This window comes from Pagrus major, chromosome 16 (assembly GCF_040436345.1).
Source record: "Pagrus major chromosome 16, Pma_NU_1.0".
In the NCBI taxonomy this organism is placed as follows: Eukaryota; Metazoa; Chordata; class Actinopteri; order Spariformes; family Sparidae; genus Pagrus; species Pagrus major.
The window spans coordinates 22744532-22765576 of NC_133230.1; the positions used below are offsets into that span (position 1 = coordinate 22744532).

The 21045-nt window shown below is 43.4% G+C and overlaps 1 protein-coding gene across 1 annotated transcript; it reads right to left on the reverse strand.

Annotated features, from left to right (window-relative positions):
• Nucleotides 1–16827: 16827 nt before the first annotated feature.
• Nucleotides 16828–19808, reverse strand: sox11a (SRY-box transcription factor 11a). The gene has a single exon (XM_073482782.1). The coding sequence runs from the start codon at nt 19681–19683 to the stop codon at nt 18574–18576; it is 1110 nt and encodes a 369-aa protein (XP_073338883.1). The 5' UTR covers nt 19684–19808; the 3' UTR covers nt 16828–18573.
• Between the last annotated feature and the right edge of the window lie 1237 nt (nt 19809–21045).

The window sequence follows — 21045 nt, forward strand, 5'->3', positions numbered from 1 at the left end:
GTCTCCCACTAACATGCGTGATGTATTAATGGAGATAATATGGTTTAAAAAAAAAAAAAAAACATTATTAAAGGTTATCTGAGAATTTGTAATGCTTTTAAAAAAGCTGAATTTTGAAGAGTTGAGCACAAAATCAAACGTGAAGAATGCTTGACAACACAAAGGTTTTGCCCTTGCTATATTTTCTTTTCAGGGACGTTTTATGGGGTCATCCAAATCATCATGTACGTCCATAACGATGTGTTCCAAAGCACCTACTGGCAGCGAAAAAGAGCTCTTAGACAGCACTTTTCACAAAGATAGCTTTTAACACAGCAATCAGTGGTTTGCTACACGGAGGGGTGCAGTGCAGGTCATGCATTCATTTTAGAAACAAGCGGAAAGTTGTCACACTTACCAGAGAGAGAAGCCCTAGCGTAATTAACACATTGGCAGATAACCCCTGCAATCTCCCCAGATACTGAGACTTCCGCTGCACCTCACACGGGCTCGCACAATTGTCTCCAGTCCTTTGAGGGCCTTGTTAAACGTGTTTGTTTTGGTTTTGACAGGTTTCTGTCACAGACAGACAGACACAGGGTACTCCAAAGGCCAGCTATCTTCCCAGTTGTTCCGCAGTTTGTTTAGTTAGTCACTGTGCTTCAGGAGCTTAATAGCTTCCTCTACTTTCTAATGCCTACATTTATGGCTCAGAGCCCACATGTCTGTACAAACAGCCAAATGAGTCCAAGAATATCACACATCCGTGTTTAAGAAAAACTGGATTTTTTTCCCATGTGTCTTTGCTGTACTGCATGTCGTGTGTATCGTAATAATTCTGAAATGAGCCGCTGCTATCCCATGGTGCAACAGTCGCTTAATGTTTCATAAACGTCATTTGGAAGTAATTCAGTAAGCACCCTCATGAAAAAGAGATGAAATACAGATTGCCATTGGGTATATTAACACCTGTCACATCACACAAATATCATATTGCATTGCCGTAGTTATGCGGCTTTCTATTATTTTCTTGACTCCCAAAACATCGCCTTATCCTCTCAATCTACCAATGTAATTACCTCATCAAATAAACTATCAACAAAGCCCCTAAAATAGGATTTGTGGAAGTAGGAGGAAAACAAAACAAAATAATAAAAAAAGAAACATATCATCACATCCAACATATGTGAGACGTGTGACGTTTAGAAGTCAGGGGAGCAAAGCCTTGAGGGCATACAATCAATATTACATTTTCCATTGCCACCTTCATAGCTATTGTAAATGGCTTGTGTCAAAAATAATAACAGGTTGTATCAGGAACCTTGGGTTTGCAATTTCGCTCCTAGTGCTCGGAGGCCCCGTCTGCTCTGCCTCCCTTACTCCAGCACCACTGGGTGTTAATGACGCCGTGGTGGCAGACACTTCTCACACCACGGCTGACTTTTTTTTTCTCCCCCTGCCCATTCTTTATCTCTTTACTCGTGACAGTTCTGAGAACTGCAGGGAAAATGTGTATGTGTAAGAGAACGCTTAGTACTAGAGATGATTAGCCCTTTGTTGCATGTTTCAGCGCTCACCCAGTAACATAGTATTATTAGCAGGGCTGCAGAGATTAAATCTATTCTCACTTCTGTTGTCATAGCACTCTAGGCAGCAATAAGCAAGATGAGATGCAGTAATATGCACACTAGAGGGAAAGACTCCTCTTCACTGGAATCAGAGCTACTTTAGGTTCTTCTGAGAGAGAGGTACTTAACTGAATTCTCTCTTTTTTTTAAGATGAGTTGACTGCCTTATCTCATCCAGACATTATCTCAGGTGTGGACTTGCCAGTCCTCTTAACACTTGCAAACCCCTACACAGAATTCTACAATGTGCCGAAGTCGCCAAAAATGAGGAGTCTTTAAAGCTGGGGTGGGTAAGACTGTAGAAACCAGATTTTTGTAAGTATCAAACCAAAAAAAATATCCCATCCTCTCCCTCCTCTCTCCTCTCCCAGTGTCATCAGACTACATCTTTTGTTTCCATTGTTTTGACTGAGAGTCTCCTAGCAGCATAAAATAAACCTACACAAACCTAAATGATGTAAAATCATATTTTTGTTTATTGCATTCTTGTCCAGATGCTCTTGGTCATTTTCACAATTGTTTTCCCAAAATTTGAGAGAAAACTTAAAGAAACTACTCCCATCTTAAAGGTGCAATATGTAAGAATTTCAGGTAAAAAAAGAAAAAAAGAAAATACTGAAATTAGCATGCTAACAGGCTAGCCCCAGTCGATCCTTTCTCGTAATACCACTGCGAGCTTGCAGGCCTGACCACTAGCAGCACTAGCTAACGGTAGCTACAGGTAGCCACAGTAAGCAGTTACTCTGGAGTGTAAATTCAAGTGGTGGCCAGTTCTTTTATAATGCACGTTTACGACTACATAGCTCAGGTGCTTTGCCAAAAAGGATTGATATCATCAAAGAAAAATGTTAAGATGAGGCAAACAAATGTGATCGATCTTCAAGTCATTCTTAATCACATGCACTGAGTTTTGCAAGGATTTAATGTCAAACTCTCCAACAGGCTTTTATAACCTGCAGTGATGATTTCTACTGCAGAGACTCAGATAAGCACTTCCCGCTCCTTTCCAAAACAGTATGCTGTCACACTTCCAGGAACATCCCCTGTGATATGATGGTGTCCATCCCCTGCTATGTGATAAATGAGTTTCAGCAAAGAGTGCTATTGAGGAGTGCAAAAACCAAAAGTAATATATTATGACAGGATGACGCTGGGGCCAATCATCACATCGACAGACAAGAGCCTGGCAGCCCTGGCTTTTGTATGTGTAGTCATTTTCCTTAGGCTTCCAGAGAGACTCCTTTATACTCATGTCTCTGTCTGTGCAGGGCTTTTAAATTGTCCTCCCTTATCTTAAGGAGAATCTGCAGGAAGTCACTGAATCCCAGCTTATCTTGGTTAATTGTGGATGTGTTTGTGTGTCTGTGTAGCAACAGAGGAGGGGACTTGAGAGGGTGCCAAATGCCGCAAGATGAATCAGAGCACGTCGGGACAAGAGAGGCAGAGGCACCAACATGACTGACAGACAACACTAACATCTGACAGAAACAACAACAACACGCGCGCGCATACAACAGCGCCCATACAAAAAGATGACGGACACACCCGGGGTCTAGGTGACATTTAATCCATCCATCACGTTTGAGCTGAAAGGCAGATGTCAAAGATGTTCAAACCTTGTGTGTGAACTGTTTGGGAGGCAAATGTAAACAACGAGTTGATTAGTGATGTGACATAATTTCTTAAGAAAAGAACACTGCCTACAGTTCAGTCACCAAAATAAAACGTTGGCATTCTGCACAGCAGGGATACGCAGGGCCGCCCCCAGAAGTTTTTATATGGGGGGCCAGAAGGGCCCACTGAAAATCTTTAGTACGTGTAACGTTAATTTTGGGAAGGGAGGGGGATGGTGGAGGCGTTATAGCTAGGCAAGAAGGCTGTCAAGCCAGAGACCACTGTTTGAGACTGCGTTTCAACATTTGTAAAAGCTTAACAGCTAGATATTTTTAGTGAGATGTCGTTAAAAACCAGATACTTTTTCCAGCCGTCTCCTCCGTGACAGAACCAGGTAAGCCGAAACATGATCTTTCCAAACCCTAACCAAGTGGTTCTTGTGCCTAAACCTAACCAGGCAGTAACAACATAAAACTGAAAATTGAACCTAAAGAGACATAAAAATGCAACATATCCTTGGTTTGCAGAAAAGTACATTGCCTACATGTATTGTAGTGCTGCCTGAAGTTACTTTGAACATACAGGGGTAGTCTGACAGATTTTGATAATAACATTCCAGATGTTCATTTAGCAAAGGCTGCTTCTTAATGCTTTGAGGCAACAAACACTGCTGTCCAATAGACAGGCACCTCAGGGATGTGCAGCATCCAGTTGTGCAACATGAGAGATGGCTCCAAAGGGTGTCTTAAGGAGGTGATAAAAAGGTCTGTGACCTTCCCCCAAATGAAAGCTTCCCCCTGATTTGTGAGCCACAGCCATGGAGAGTGTTGTTTGAGGCAGAGAGAGTGGGTGGTCCGTCACCGGGTTCATGCACCTCTCTCTCTACAAACAGTCCAAATTTACATCTTTTTAATGGCCGCTGTGTCCACTGGCTGTTGTAAATCAAGAGCGGGGTTTTAACCTCTAGGAGCCAGCAGGGGTTAATGCTGAGGGCAACGGCCACTGCTGTTCAGGCCTAGGAGCGAGCAAATGGACGCCCTTGAAAAACAACATGCTTCAAACTGTTAGAGGGCGTTCGAGTCACTTTTAGCTTACAGTAGCTGGTCTATATATATGAGGGAAAAAAATAATGAAGCAGGAGGTTTAACTAAATAAACTGAACACACATCACACATCATACGACTTCAAATATGGCTTGTTTCAGTGAAATTTAAGTTCCGATACTGACAGCAACTTTGAGTGTTTATACTGGGTGCCTCTCATTGACGAAAGCTATGAACGAAGTCCAGCAAACAATTGTGCTTGTTTTACCCTTTCCGCTCCATATTCATGCACAATACTTTTCCCTCTGGCATTTTCCTCTGCCATCATAAAGGGCATTCACACATAGTGAGATCTCCTGGGCACAAATGAGCAATCAGTGTAAGAGCAACACACCTGGTAAGACTCAGTGCTTCTCTGAAAGGCCATCGGCGCACCAGGAGAATTGGTTTCCCCCTAATTGAGATCCAGGCAGATTATTCTCATTTGATTGTCTAATGACCATCTGAATGAGATGCCTACCATAATAAGAGTCCTATTTGACCAGGCGCTGCAGGAGACCCGAGTGTCAGTCAGACGCTCTCCTTCTGTCTTTGCTTTATTAGAATTTTAAATGTGGCGTGGAGACAGGCAACGCATTCACGGGGTTGTTTAGTTTTGGCAGGATACTCCTCGTCTTTTTGAATTGGAGCACTGGAGTCAGATTGAAAATAAATATATTGAATAAAAAAGGACAGCATTCCTCTGAAAAGCCAACAACACAGTTGACTTTACGCGGTAAAATGAGGGAAATTGTGATTGATTAGAATTTTCCAAGTGGCAATTTTTGACCTGTCAAACCATAATTCCCATTCGTCATTGCTTCATCAATGTTGATGGGGCTATTTCCGAACCAATTCTCTGAGCAGGAGAAACATGGGCTTGACCTTATGCAACAATATAAAACACTGCTTTCCCCCCACCGCCATGATTCTCCATCCACATGCAGCTCAAATGAAGTTATCGATTATGCTGTTGCAAATATGGTGAGGTAAGGGAATGACACCGCACTTAGAGATCATCGCACAAATGTACCCTAAATCACAAAAATGGAGGAGGGGTAGTCACCGGCGTGGACGTCGGCCTTTGCGAGGGCGAGCTCTCGTGCATTCGCTCAGTGTTTAATCAATGGATAAAACTGTCTATCCATTCAAGTATTGATGTTTCCTATGACAACTGCTTATCCACGTAGAGCAGGGAGACACCAGAGGCCTTTCAATCATCCTGCCTGCTGAAGTGAGCGCTGAGAGGAAGAGGTGGGGTCAGACACATGAATCTCTAATACTGGATTCATGCTGCATGCTCAATTATTCCACCGCCGCGACTGCAAGTTGAAGCCGAGAAGGAGTCAATCACTGTACACGGAGCGCAGGTTGTGCCACTGTGTGAGAGCTCGACTTGGTTATTCCCTTACAATGGCAGTTAATCAATATGGATCCACTCCTTTTGATCTGCTGCCTCGGACCAACAACAATCACTAACAATGGTATAATTGCAATGACCATAATGGCACCCATTCATAGCACCAGAGGAGGGGTGGAAGAGCAAGGATGGGAGATGGGTGTAGATCATCTCCACTGCTCGCTCCTGTGATCTTTCTCACACACTCCTGCGTCATCATGCCCTGTGGTATTGTGGTACAGACAGTCAGCCCAGTCACCTTATTAACATCATGTTTAGACACATATCGACGTGACTGCAGTGACGATCAATCTGTGGTAAGGAAAGACAATAATGCAGAGTTCATCGCCACATTGTCTAATGTCTCTAAGGCACTTAACATGTGTCTGAACAACAATCATTTCCCTATGCGACGCCTGGTAGCAGTAAATTATTGCATTAATATCAATTAAATGCATTTCTCATTGACTGTAAAGTAAACTATTTGGGAATCTTTGCCAAGGGCAGCATATCATAAGCACAAAATGAATCCAGACGTAGATTTATTGAGTGCTAAAAGGAGTCTTATATGATGATGACAGCCTGCGCCCATTCTAATAGGAACAGGATCACTTAGCGTTTGATGACTAATATGGCTTCTTAATCTCTTTGACGCCGTGAACCTATGACAGATCTATGGGATGATGGAACAGACTGGTAACATAATAAAGGCGCCCTTCTTCTCACTCAGCATCTCTCATATTAATATTTTCATCCTGTAATAACTAAAAGCCATTTCATTACTCATTAATCAGTATCTGAAGCCGCCGCTTCCCCGGTACACATGGAAATATGATCCTACGATTTCACAGGAAGAGCGATGTATAATGACCCTGCAGCTGGCGGGGTAATAAAACACAGTCTGCATGTTGTCTGTCAAGAAAACCTACCTAGGCATACCAAAACAACAGACAGGCCAAAGTGATATACTAGACTCATTCCGAACAGTGAGACACAGACGTTGCATCGTCGTCGCGTTTCGTCCAGGCTTCCTCTGTGACAATCAATACTTAAAAAACACCAGCTAGGAAAATATGTGGAATCAGCATCTGTGAAGTAAAAGAGCGACAAAATTGATTTGCAGAAGGTTCGTTCAGGCATTCGAGGGATTTTAAACGGGGGACGCAATATTCCCAGTCAGATCACTCGTCAAATCCATATCAGGCTGCGGGCTTATGAGTTTTGGTGTTTATTAAAGTGAATGACGGGTAAATAGGATAGGTCAGCATAAAACAACGCCACCTGAAAATGTAGAGATATTGAATCTGATTTATGCGTATGGTCATCTGTGTCAGAAGTTGTGTGTGTGGTTATGCATGTGTGCGTGTGTGTTTTCTTTGTGTGTTTAAATCAATGGTCATCCCCTGATACAAGATGGCCTCATAAATCATTGTTTGTTGATCACTTGTCAGGAGGCAGGGGCCTTATGGCGTTCTCCTAATTATTCCAGCTCACAGCCCCACTGGATGAATAAGGACAGGAATGCCAAAGCAAATCAAGGCAGCGGACTTTACAGAAATATGGCCATAAAGGTGGTTTAGTTTGGATGGATGTTGTGGGGGGTTGGGGGTGGAAGTTGCAGGAGCAGAGGGAAGGTGGGGGGAGTAGTGTGTGTGTGGGTGGTAGGGTTGGGCAGGGTGGATTCTAGGGTGCACTGAAGTGAGAAATCTAGTGTATGAGATATCAGTCACGCAATTCCAATGTGCTAGGGGACTCTGTCATGACAGGAACAAGCCGGCTGCCTGATTGAAATTGGACAAAAACAACTAAATCTGTTATTGTGACCACTCAATCACTTTGATGCCTTGTATCTCTCTTTAAACACAATTTGAGCACATCTTTGTTGCCACTCACTGTCAAGTCCTCAGTGGTATTACCTTCATGGACAACACGTCTCTACAATCCATGTTTGTCTTTTCTAGCTTAATAGTCCATAACTATTACACCTGACATAGATGGCTAGTATTTTCACTTTTTTGAACGCTTGCCTTAGCGTTAAATAGACAGTTCACCCCAAAATAAAGAATATATATATACATTTTCCCTCTTACTTGTAGTTCTATTTATCCATCTAGATTGTTACCACAGATGTTGTGTTTTCACCCATGTCCATTTGTTGGCTGGTTGGTTTGTCAGCAGGATTCCCAAGAAACTACTCAATGGATTTCCACAAAACTTCGATGGAGGAGTTTTGGTATGAGTAACGGAGTTTTGGATATATCGGCAGTAGAGATGTCTGCCTTCTCTTGAATATAATGGAACTAGCTAGGACTTGAAAAACTCAGCAGCACTACAGTTCTCAGAAATCATCTCCTGCTTAAGATAATGCACAGACTTAGTTTTGAGTGGTTTCATACAGGAACTATCTTCTTTCTACCAAACTAGGCTGGCTGACCAAGCTAGCTAACATTACAGCTCAGTCGAGAAGGAGGCCATTAATGTTTACATCCTTCGCTGTCACAGACACGAGCTTCTTGTCGATAGATGCATGCTTCCCTCTGTGCAGTGATACGGTTGGCGGGTGTAGATTGGTGGAAAAAAAAATCTCACACATGAAACTGCTCGCAACAAGGTCTGTGTGTCATCTTGAGTAACCGGTACATGATGTATTGGAAAAAGACATTGCTGTTGAGTTGTCAGATGTATTTTTTGGCGCATTAAACACCACAAGCCGAGTGCCATCTAGTTTCATTACATTGGGAAGAGGGCATACATCTCTAGGGACGATATGTTTAAACCAAGACAAATCACACCAAAACAATCTAGATGAACAGCACCACCAGTAAGAGGAAAATCTGTATCTTTTGGGGGTAACTCTCCCATTAAGAGCAGATGTAAAACCAGTTTTTGAGTAAGGAACTGTGTAATGACAAATTCTGTCAAACGGTAGGGTTAAGTGGCCGGGGTACAGTATTGGCTTTCAGTGTCATTAACTTTTCAGCAGTAAGCAGGTTTCTGTCGCCACTGACCAAATTGCTTTAAATGCACAGCAATTACACGGTTGATGCGGGCGCTTAAAAGATGAGCGGAGTATAGTTTCTGTAGTAAGACCTAATGGGATTATTAGTGAGTTTTTATGAGAGCGGAACTTGCAGCTCACAATAATACTGGAAGTGGGATTATATGTTACAGTGATATACTGTACCAGCCAGCTGGTCCTAATGTTAATTACTGGATTACCCTTTCTAATTAAGAAATCTGTAAAGGGGAGTTTAATAATTCATCGAATCACAGCGGCACAGTTTGTACTATTACTCTGTCTTTTTCCCTCTATACCCATTTTGATTTTTTTTTTTTTTTTTTTTTTTACCTCAGTGGCTCCCATGTGCAGGCATGGAGGCAGTAACACCTCGTTACTCAGAGTTCAAATGTGTTAGCTCGGGGCTTAAACATGGCCTTAGCATGTTTAAATCATGCTGTGCATATCACAGAAGCCATGCGGGCTGTTACCTTTGATATATATTTGCAGCACAATGTGTGGTTTTTTTTTTAAATCAATGAGCAGTCCTCTTTTGATCACAGTCGTGTCCCTCATCTCACCACTCTGTAAAAGAAATTGCGTATGACCATCCTGCCACAGAGGTGAGCCACATGCAGACACAACATGTATGGAGGTAGGGTTGCAAGCCTGGGTCTTGTGTGTACAGCAGTGACCTAGTATTCTGACCAAGGGTCTGGCGTGAATGATTAAATGTAGATTGAACCTGTAGTCAATATATACCATACATGAGGTGTGTATGAAAGAGATATCGGTTACATATATTCACCCCTGAGGGATGCCCAGTGTAACCAGAACCTTATGTTGTTGGCTATGTGCTTGCACAGTGCTTCCTCAACAGTATTTCTCGAGTGCTTTATCTAGATATTAACTTATTTACACTTAATAAGTAAAAAACTTTAACCAACTGAAGTGAAAAGTGAAAATTTGGTTGTTAAGATTTCTAAAAAAATAAGATTTGACATTAAGCATTGTCTGAAATCAAGTCCCCATATCACACTGACATTACTGGAGTTACTTGTTAGGTGATTGTGTCTTATATCAAGAGTAAAAAGACATTTTGACCCGAAAGATTTGACAAATAAAGTTAAGATTTTGAGTTTTTGGAGTGTGTTCATGGTCAGAAACAGATTGAAAACATAAAATTATAACATTTGCTCCCCCGTATAAGAATTTAACCTGCAGTTCTTCACAGCAAGTCTTTATTTGTACATTTAACAGGATTTCTGATCCAAGTAGACATAATAAGGAAAATATTGGCTTAAAGGTGCAATATGTCAGAATTGAACACCAGCTGAATTCATACTCCCAACAAATAACTAATTGCTAGCTTGTTAGCTCAGTTAGCCGTGCAGCTAGTCAGTCAACCGGTGGAGTGTTGGTGTTTACATTGCTACCACAGGAGCGTTGGGCTGCTGTTTTTTTTTTTTTAGTTTTAGTTTTATACTAAAATTCTTACATATAGGACATTTAAAATACCTGCTTCGGTTGCTGCAAACATGCACAGCAGAAGATGTCAAGGAATAAAAAATATCCAGTGGTGTCCTGCTTACAAATGTTGAAACAACGTGGTCCCTTGTCAAAACTATTGAGTCGTGTCACACTTATAAATGTTGAAACGCAACCTGCTTGCCTTTAACTCCACCACCAGCCCCTCCACCTCCTGATATGAAAGTCAGATCATAAACACGTAATGTGAACGTGATTTGACATGTATTATGTAGCGACATGGTACTAATGACATGTACAAATGTGTACAGTGCAGAAATGTTAAGTGCCAACATGTTATTTTAGAACACCCTGAATAAATATACTAAACTCATTACTCGTGATTACAACTCAATTGAAATCACCATAATCTATAATCTGACAAATCAAAAGATTTAAAATGAAAAACTACACAGAGTAGTGACGTAGAAAAAACAAGAAATAGTTTTTGAATATGTTAAATGGTCTTGGCTACAGTATCATCTTTGGTACGAGACAAAATAACTCTATTCTGTCGGTTTTCAGATTAGTGATCTATGATTTCATCAGGTCCAACATGAAATATCTCAGGGAGGGAAATGTAGGTCATTCAGAACACCATCAGACAGCAGCACTCAGGCAGCGGCATGCAGGCCCACGTTTGTCTCCTGTATCTGTGAGGACATTCTCAACCGCCTGTGGGTATTTGTAATGACCCAGTGACAGCATTTCTCTGCTGGCGGCCGAGGTGCTCAACGAAATGAATAACTCTGACCGGCCAGGAGAGAAGCAGAGAGAGAGCGAGGCGAGTGTGTGTGCATGTGTGTCAGCAGTGTTTGTGTGTATCCGTCGCGAGGAGTGGGGCTACATGTCACATCTCTTCAGACACTATAGCTCCAGTCCCCACTGGCTACAAGCACCCAGAACCTCCCACAGAGGCTGTGTGCACCGCATATGTGCCAGTAGCGTGTAAAATGTGTCTCAACACTGCCTTGTTTGTCGCCTTGACCGGGCCACATGTTCCTCTGGCTTAGGCCTGTGTTGTGATGGGAACACTGGGGAGCCAATAAAATCCACCTTCGAAATCCTGTTCGTAGGAGATGGAAACTGTCAACTGTGTGCTCAACTCCCAGAAATACAGATTCACTTGCTTGTGCGCCGACGTTAACATGTAGCTTTTGGTTTGCTGTATTTTTCATGAATATAACATTTTCTACATAATGGATATAGATTCAGCATGATGCATATGAATTGTTCATCCGCACACATATGAATTATTCAACCGTGTGATTTGTTTCGCCCTTTTTTCGGAGTTCAACATTCACTGGAGGGCATGGCGGAGAGGGAAGTTTGAGTCCCACTCAGGTCCTGGCACATTTTCATTTAGTCTCTTCATCTCTTACAATAACTTCTGAAGTTGTGTTTGCATCTATAGTCGCACTGAGCCATTAAAATCTACATGCAGTTAATGGACTTTTTGGCAGGAGTTGTCATTTTATAGATGCAAGCCTGAGAGAGCATTACTTTGTCTGAGTGTCTCCTTTGCTAATCAGTGAGGTCAAGCATCCATCTGGCAATTGTTTGATGCTTCTGGTTTGGTAAAATATGTATTGCCTTACCAGAAGGACAAGATTATTCAGACAAGTGGATCTTTAAAATGGCGCTATGATTTCGACTAAATGTTTTATACAAATGCTGAATACATGACACATTACACAACATGTTGCAAGATTTTTCACTGTCTGAACGATGGAAATGCATGGCAATATATTAATTTTGTCTGATTGCAGAACATAATCACATTTAGTTCTACGGAGAGCTTAAAAAACATCTGCATCCAAGACTATTCCTCTCATCAGTTTCCTCACAAGCACAAACTTGCAGAGCCACATGCACCCGCTTAAAAAGAATGTAAATCAATCCACATTCGCGTTCATCATTAATTCTAGAAGGGTATGTGTTGTGTTTTCCACATAGGGCTGAGTTGAGGAGGAGGCAGGGGGCCCGCTATCAAAAACCTTGCAGGATAGCAATCATTAGAACCTCAGCCCCCCTGGTAAGCAAGCCATGCTTCCTGTATAGGGCCCCAGAGGATTCAGTGTGCTAATTATTTACTGAAGCAGCAAAGACTATCAAATGAGACCCTGTGTCGAGTCTAACTGTGAGGGGGTACCCTGACAGTGTAACCTGGGTAACATGCAAATAGAAGGAGGGAAAGGGGGGAGGGCAAGAAAGAGAGAGAGAGAGGAAGCACGGGTGTATAATGGCCAGAGTGCGCTGGAGGAGTCGAGGTTCACTGGTGAGTCAGGAAAGGTGGGGCCACTGAGGGGCACAGCAGCAGAGTATTAGATTTCAGATGCATATGAATGACCAACTGCTGGCTCTGCTTTAGGGGGAAATTGCATGGGCTCCCTTTGAGCTGCAGTTTTGAATCTAGATTACTGCCTGACTTAATCCTGGGGTGGGTAGGTAGGGGGTCATGAATGTCTGTTGCTGGTATCGTTAAATTGAGGACTTGCAGGAGAGGAGGCTACACTTCCTTCACTGGGTTTTTTTTTTTACAGCTACAATACCATGTTATATGTGCCATGATCACAACCAGCACTACGCTCAGTATAAGATAAGTTTCTGCATCTTGCGAACCCCCAAAACAGATTAATAATTATATGAGCTCACACACTCAATCCCTGACTCTCAAAAACAGGGGGGGGGGGGGGGGGGGTAACGCTGTGGTCTTAAATCCATGCATCTGGGCAAAAAGCCAAACAGACTTTCCTCAGCAGATACACACATGCCATAAGAGAGCGCTGAGCTCTAATAATACACTAAGATCCACTCCATTTGATTAGAGGGCAACAACATTATCTGGTCAACAACCACGTATAAACGCATATGGACTACTGAATTATCTAAAGCTGTACGAACAAACCCAAATGTATGTAATTTAATAAAAAACATACACTCTCAGACTCTAATCGGGATCAAAATATGATTTACCACTAACATGCTGCATACATTATGTTCCATTATGACCCCGTCGGACTAATATTGTAGGCTTATGCCCTTTTTTTCCTTATTGGAAAGTGCAAGGGGCTCCCAGAGCTGCTCTAAAGCTCAAAGATAAATATCAAGCATAGAGTCACAATTAATTCCAAACAAGGTTATGTAAATCCTAAACTGACAGCAATCAGGCCAACACAACTTGTGGGACTGCTCTGTAAACAGGCCGAGATGTCATTACTAATTACAATCGAGCCCATTATCGTGGCATTTTTGAAACTCAAAAGGCTCAATTTATTTCTGAGTGGCGCACGCAGAATGTCCTCATAGGACATATTGAACAAGGATCTGCAAAATGTCACCCAGGAAGGCTCGCGTTCAATTAATATAACGCTCAGAGTCTGGGTTTGAAAAGAGAAGCAGGTGTGCAGCCGAGTTCCTGCCCTCTCAACTGCTAATTCACATGACTGATGCGCGACCTCCAGCAGCTCCCCACAAAAAACAAGTGACCCTCTCCCCAATGAGATCCTACCACGTGTCAGGACATATTCTGGGGAGGAGTGATTGAACTGTTTGTTTTCTGTGTCGGCGAGACAATAGCACTGCCAGCCTAAACTGCTCACGACAGCCTGCTGTGTCTGCTTTCAGCGCGGCGGCTCCCCTAAACTTATTTTCAATGTCTCATTGCCTTTGCTAAATAATGAAAAACTGCAATGAAGTTCTGAATGGAAAATTAGGCAGCAGCAGAGCGTGTGGGTTACTCGCTCCCAGCTACACACTTATTATCACTTACGCCGCCTGTTTTGTATCCAAACCACATCAAGTTAAATCGGAGTTTAACTCTGGCTCGTATGAACAGCACTTTTTCCGCTCTATCCATTTGCCTCTTATCTCTCTCTCATTCACTCCCTTACAATGTGTGCGTGCACATGTGTGTATCTGCCAGAGTGCTAAAACACCATGAGGGAATTGGGCCTTTGCCACCCCTCCTTCCCACAAATGTGAAGGGATAGTAAATATCGGTGCAGCAGATGGGGCCGATGCTCCCTCTCTGCCTCCCTCCCGTACACAGGGAGGGCAGAGCAAATGGATAGCCATCAACAGCAGCAGGAGTCGCCCCAGGCCAAGACTGGAGTAGAGGACACAGGGACTGGACTGTTGCTCAGGCAGGCAATTTTAGAGACAGATTCTTCTTGACTAGCTGCACAACATTAGGAATGAGTGCTCATAAGGTCATTACATCTAAGATTTCATGGTAGACAGGCTTCCCAGAAATAAACACGTGGATTCATAAGATAATAAATGACATCATGCTCCAGAATACCTATTTGGATCATAGCACAGGGCTCACTGTTGCATAGGATGTCATTTCAATAGTCTGTCACACAGCTGGCAGGATATGTAAAGCACCGGCGGTGTCAAACAGCATGACACGCTTGTGTAACGGAGCAGGAGAAGGGGGTTCGCTCGGACAGAAGGGGCGTCAACACCGCCCCGATCTCAAGACAGCAGAGTCCGGAGCAGATACCATAAATCCTGCCCGCTCGTCAATTAACAGACAGTAAACAGGTTTAAATTTAGGCAAGTGGCGTTGTTGTTGCTGTTATGAAACCTCCAGCATGGGGAGCACACATCAGTATTCCCATAGCGATATTAGACAGCCTCCCACCGGGAGGAGAGGAGCACATGTGGATCAACGATGACACAACATGGAATCTTACTGCGCAGCGGCGTAAGCTAAGCAGTGATGTAATGCAACTGAGCTCACCGGGAGGGAGTCAGGACGGAGGAAATCATAACTGGTCTTATTATTACTGGTTTAACACCAGTTAGACTGAGACAGAGACCACTCACATGTCCACTTTAAGCAACTTCCAGCCTTCAGCTCTGTGGCGGGGGGTCTTGGTATAGGTGTCACGTACAGCATTTGACTGTGACATCCTGGCTTATATGAATGATTTAAACGCTAAAGTGATTGGAAATTACTTTCCTTTGTCGCCACAGCATCCCCCCCTCCCTCCCCTGCTGGATCCCTGGGAGGACGGTATCTCACTCAGCGTCTCATGAGCATTCTAGATTTCCATTTATTTATTTAAGGAGGAAATAGAAGGAAATTTCAACGGGTCACTAATTTCATTTCAACATGTACCGGTGGCATTAGCCCTGAGCAGATATTTCAGAGGAACACAAAATCAATGTTGAGCTTCTATTGGGAATAGCCCTGGAACCCATTAGCAACTTTGACCAATAGGTCAGGTAAAGTAATAGCTAGATAAATGTTTTATTACAGATTTGCAAACTGACTTAATGGGGGGGCTAGTACCTGTGCAGCCATGCATGGCAAATATTCATCATTAGATTCTACTGCTGTAATGAACACAAATCTCTCAGTGGCCGAGGCCGCCCGTTCTTTATATATGACCTGTTAAAGGTGGGTCTCTCTAAGCAGGCCTCAGAGGAGACAAAAGGCTGCATTTGTTGCTCCTCTGGAGGCATACAGGCTACAGCAGGCACTCCAACACTGTGAGGATGCTATTAGTTTAGATGAACGGTTTGCTTCACTAATCGTATTCTATATGACATCATATGTGGCTGAGATGTGTTGTACTACTGTTCATCTTTAATAATAAACAACTTTTATACACAGTAGCTACAGTTGTGACTCAGTCTGAGCCATAACATAATCAGCTCTGCTTGTGCAGGGGAATATATTAGTGTATGCAGCGTGTACCATCCATGCTTATTTCCACAGTATATTTTACCCAGCTCTGTTTATGTTTTACTTTAGATTACCTCAGGGGCTCTCAGTCCTTGTCATGCAGCACTGCGCCCCAGCTTGTTTTGTGTCCTATCAGCTATTTACTTTAATTTATCTGAACTCCCAGGTGGAAATCAGGCACTAAGTAATAAGAGAGGAGAGCTGTGGTACTCACAACTAAACCATCATTACTGTTCACACTGACCCACTACCTGTTTCCCACTCGATAAGTGACTTTATCAAGGATTAGTGGGCTCTAGCCATTAAGACAAACCTTTACTCTCACATCTGAATTATATTTTTAAAGAAGTCCCTCCACATTCTTGTTAGATTAAACAGTATTTGTCAGGAATAAGTCTCACTGTTTGTCCCTGAGAGAACATATGTCACATTTCGACATTTTTCCGCCCCTCTGTTCGCGCAGCTCTCGAGCTGTTCTGTGCTGGGCAGAGTGCTACTTTTCTGAATGGAAGCCAGACAGTCTGAGAGCTCCCACACACTGCGAGGAGCAGCTCCTGTTTCCAGCTCCGTCTCCAAGGGGACCGCCGAGCCCACCAATCACATCGCCGAGCGCAGGCAAGCGGGCAATTCAATTTCTTAAAGCCGCAGCGTCCATTTTTTTCCAGGGGAGGCGTTGTGAAAGAGAGTTCAGCAAAGACAGCACATTTGAAGAACAGGCAGAGTAAAAGCACCTCGACAAGACTGCAGTTTAAAAGTTTCCTTTTTTTCCTTTTTATTAAATGTGAATTCACATGTTAGTTTGAGCCCATCCATTTCAGAGTATCCGCCTAAATACAAAATAGGCATCATTCTGTCATCACATCCTTTTCAAACGCAACAAATAACACATTTGTGTACAGATATTCACAAACTGAAAGGACAGTCGATGGTGGTAGGTACTTATTTATTAAAAGATGAGTCAAAGACAGATTCACACTTGGAATGTGAAGTAACTACTGCCTAGAACTTCCAACAAAACGTCTTGGCATATAATTAGGTCATATTCCAAAACCTTTTTATCAAACAGACTTCATATGTAAGACCCACATAAAAATAAACAATATCTGCTTTTTTTTAAGTGCAAGAAATAAAAAATACAGGTTTATGGTTAATGTTTTAAAAAAAGAAGGCAGTCTTCAGTTTTAAAATAAAGTTTCATTTCATGAAACAGGACTATGGAATGTTCTTTTTTGCTTGCTTGTTCAACTAATGCCAGACCACCATACTGTATCAGACTATGCCCTTCTCGCAGAACTCTCCTTTTTTCCCAGAATTTATCAGTCAGATTCGAGTTGTTTGGTGTCAGATATGCTCATTATCCTTATGAGTCAAATAACATTCAAATTGTGGTGTTACTCCGTTTATAATAGTATGCATCACACCATGAGGCCATATTATGTTGTTTTGTATCAGTTCCAGCTGATTTGTTTATTTTTCTGCCTGGACAGGCTTCAGCATCATAACATGAAATGATGTTGACAGTGCACAAGTCTGTTTTTCCATCACTTGCTACAATTGTTGATGGTCTGTATCTTAAGAGTATATATTGCACAAAAAAATGAGAGGGGGGAAAAACAGTATGTGCCATAAAAAATACCAAAATCCAGTTTCACACCTGCGATTGGGACCCATCCACATATCACGAGTATGATATACATAAACTCCTAACTTTACTATATTACAGTACATATACAATCTTGAAACTAGTTCCAGCTCTGAGGTATGTGTTCCCCATGATGCCATTGTATCGTCTACAAATACTCAACAAATCTGCTCTACAACTGTACAAAACCTAGTTTTGAAATCACAAGGCATTTTTGATGCAAGTTTTAATTTAACTTAATCCTTAAAACCAGGACTCCCTTGCATGCTAAAAACAAATGATAAAGGGAAGAAGTGCCTGAAACTCACTGAAAGCACAGTAAGAACATTCCCTTTTAACTGTACAAAAATATGCCTGAAAATATCTTACTTTTTCTTTTAAAAAGATGAGGTCTGTTATGTATCAAAATGTTTCCTCCACACCTGTATTCTGCAGAGGTTTAGGCTGCGTAATTTTCCAAACCAGGAGGTAAACTGAATCAGTTACAAAAAAAACAAACAAACATTTGCGGCATTTAGAAATTACATAAACCGTTGTAAAGTAACATCCTGAACAATTGTCAGTTCACAGATTTGCTTTGAGTCAGTCCACAGTCCGTTTTTCAGCTCCCTGCAGTTTTCTTTTGTTTTTGTTTAGTTTTTAAGAGGATAAGATGCATAGAAGTTCACGTATTTTTCCCTTTTTTGTGGTCCGTTTTAGCTGAACAGTAAAATGCAGACCTACGTGTGGGGGAGAAAATCCATAAAACCCTGTCATGCTGCCAGAAAAAAACGTCTGCAGACTTTGCTTTTTTTTTTTTGCTACCAGCTTCATAAGCATCTCATTCCTCAAACCTCACCTCGCCTCCTGGTCCTCCACCTCCCCTCCAGGACCCCTTCAGAAAAAAACCCACAGGAGGCAGGGCTAGGGACAACTTGACCAGGACACATATATAATTTACTTTCTCCCTTCTCTGTTATTACTAGAGGAACTCGTGTTTCTTTTTCTTTTTTGTTTTTTTCTCAGTTCAGTATGTGAAGACCAGGTCGGAAAAGTTCGCCTCCAGCCAGTCCCCGGCAATCATCTCACTGAGTTCTGGCGTGCAATAGTCTGGGAATTCAAAGTGAGAGCCCAGGCTGCCCTCACTGAACGAGTCCAGGTCCTTATCCACAAGAGACAGGGAGAGGTTTCCTGAATTGGGGTTGCCCAGCTCCGAGCCTGGGGCGCTGGGGGCGAAATTCAAACTAAAGTCAAAGAGCAAATCGTCCGCGTCCTCGCCGGACGAGGAGCTGCTGCTGGAGGAGGAAGAGGAGGAGGAGGAGGAGGAGGATGTGGAGACCGACCTGGAGGATGCTGGTGAGACAGAAGCAGCGTGCAATGCGCTCTGCTTGGTAATGTTTTTGATATTGTAAAACAGTCTGTTGTTGTTCCGCACTTCTTCGTACATGCTCGTCCCCTCGGACTCGGCCGAGGAGCTCAAAGTTGGGCTCGCGGGCACTTTGGCGACATTGTACGGCCTCAGGCGCTCCTCGTCCCCCGTCTTAATCCCCATCCGGTAGTCCTCTTCGTACTCGTCGTCGTCGTCCTCGTCGGTGAGCTCACTTTTCACAGTCTTTGTAACTTTTAAGCTGGGGAACACACAGTCCTCCCCGTAGCCGTGCGCGGACTTGGAGCCGCTCTTAGTCTTTATCTTTGAGCACTTCTTGCTGGGAGTCTTTGCAATTTTGCCGCACTTCTCCGGAGACGGCGCTGATGATTTTGAACTGTCGAGCTTTGGTTTTTTCTTGGGTCTGTACTTGTAGTCGGGGTAGTCGGCCATGTGTTTTAGCCGCAGCCTCTCGGCTTCTCTGATAAACGGGATCTTTTCGCTGTCCTTGAGCATCTTCCACCTCTTCCCAAGGCGCTTGGAAATCTCTGCGTTGTGCATGTCGGGCGACTGCTCCATAATCTTTCTCCTCTCGATTTTGGACCAGACCATAAATGCATTCATGGGTCTCTTGATGTGACCGGTGGCTGTCTTGCACCAGTCCGGGTTTATCGCCACGGGGCTGCATGCCATAAATTCACTCTCCTCCGAATCGGTAGCCTCCCTGGACATGCTCCCGTCCGTCTCGCTGTTGTCTGTGTGCTGCACCATTGTCCTTCTGTGTTCAAGTCACTTTGTGTCCGGGCGCTGCAGTTTCTCTCAGCCCAAGAAGGCTCTCAGCTCTCTTGCGTTTGCGCCGGTTCGTCCTGCGTCCACTGCGTAATGTATGTCTCAAGCTCTGCACTCTTTTTCCAGAGTTACAAACTGCCTTCTTAACTAGTTATCAGCTTTTTCATGTCCCCTGCGTCACGCGCGGCCATCCAATCGGATCGCTTCCACTCCGCCCAGCAGACTCCATACAAGACTCCCCTTAACCCTTTTATTCCTGCCTCCCGAGCTCTCATTGGAGTGGAGGTGGGGATTTGTGGTACACAGTGTCTGGGGCAACACGCCGGGCGAGACAGGCATATTAAACACACAGTTAGCACCGTGCGCTCCTGAGATGAGCATTACGCACGAAAGCGCACACAACACTCACGTCTATCCATTCCTTTCGTTTTTTAAAAAAGTGAGAGGAGGAAATAGTCAGAGGAGCGCTTATTCTCCAGGCAGACATCTGCTCTTTACAGATGTGTCTGGAGGAAAAGATGTAGGCAATGTGATTATTTGCTTTTTTCCCCCTCCCTTAGGTTGGATACTGAAGGTGGCGCTTGGACACTGTTGCAGGCGCCTGGATGCGTCGGTGCCTGCCTGCCTGCCTGCTGTAAAGGGATGCATTTAAGCAGCTGGTAATGGCTTTAGAGGAAGACACGATGCTATCATTAACTTTAGTATAACCTCGTGCATTTCCCGGAAATCACTGAGCAGCAAATAAGTGTTTTAATTTTTTTAAGGTTTTTTTTTTTTTCCCTTCCCTTTTCCTGTTTGTTTTCATGTCTGCATTTGGATGAAGGAAATAGGTCAGTAGTACATCCTGCTTTACAAATCTTGTTTGGAGTGTGTGAGCACCCAAAACATATTTGCAGCATCCCAGAGAGCCTCAAATGATAGGCAGAGAGCTCATTCATTTAATTGTAACAACATTTCCACAAAGAAAATCCCTTTTTGTGAATAAAACAGAATCAGCATCCGTGTGGATTAATGCTCATGTGGTACAGTGTAAAGCAATAACACTCATTCAGATGGCAACGTTTGGCTGTGCAGCCCCGAGTTGAGCCCATGCAGCCCAGGCATGGATGGAAAGGCTCCCTGCTGAGTTTGCTGTGTCAAGAGGCAGTGTAGCATCAAGCTGGCGTCTCCTGCACCCCCCTCCTCCACCCTACACCCTCCTCCTCCTCCCCTCCCGGCTCTGGGTGGTAGCCAGCAGTGCTATTGGAGGCTGGGGCGATAAGGCGTCCTGCTTTTTTTCTCTCTGCTTCGTCCCCTAGAGGGCAATCACTTACCCTTTTGAAACCCTCCCCCCACCAAGCCACC

Excerpts from the sequence above, each read along its gene's own strand:
- sox11a (XM_073482782.1), bottom strand. The coding sequence starts at position 19,683 with ATGGTGCAGCACACAGACAACAGCGAGACGGACGGGAGCATGTCCAGG.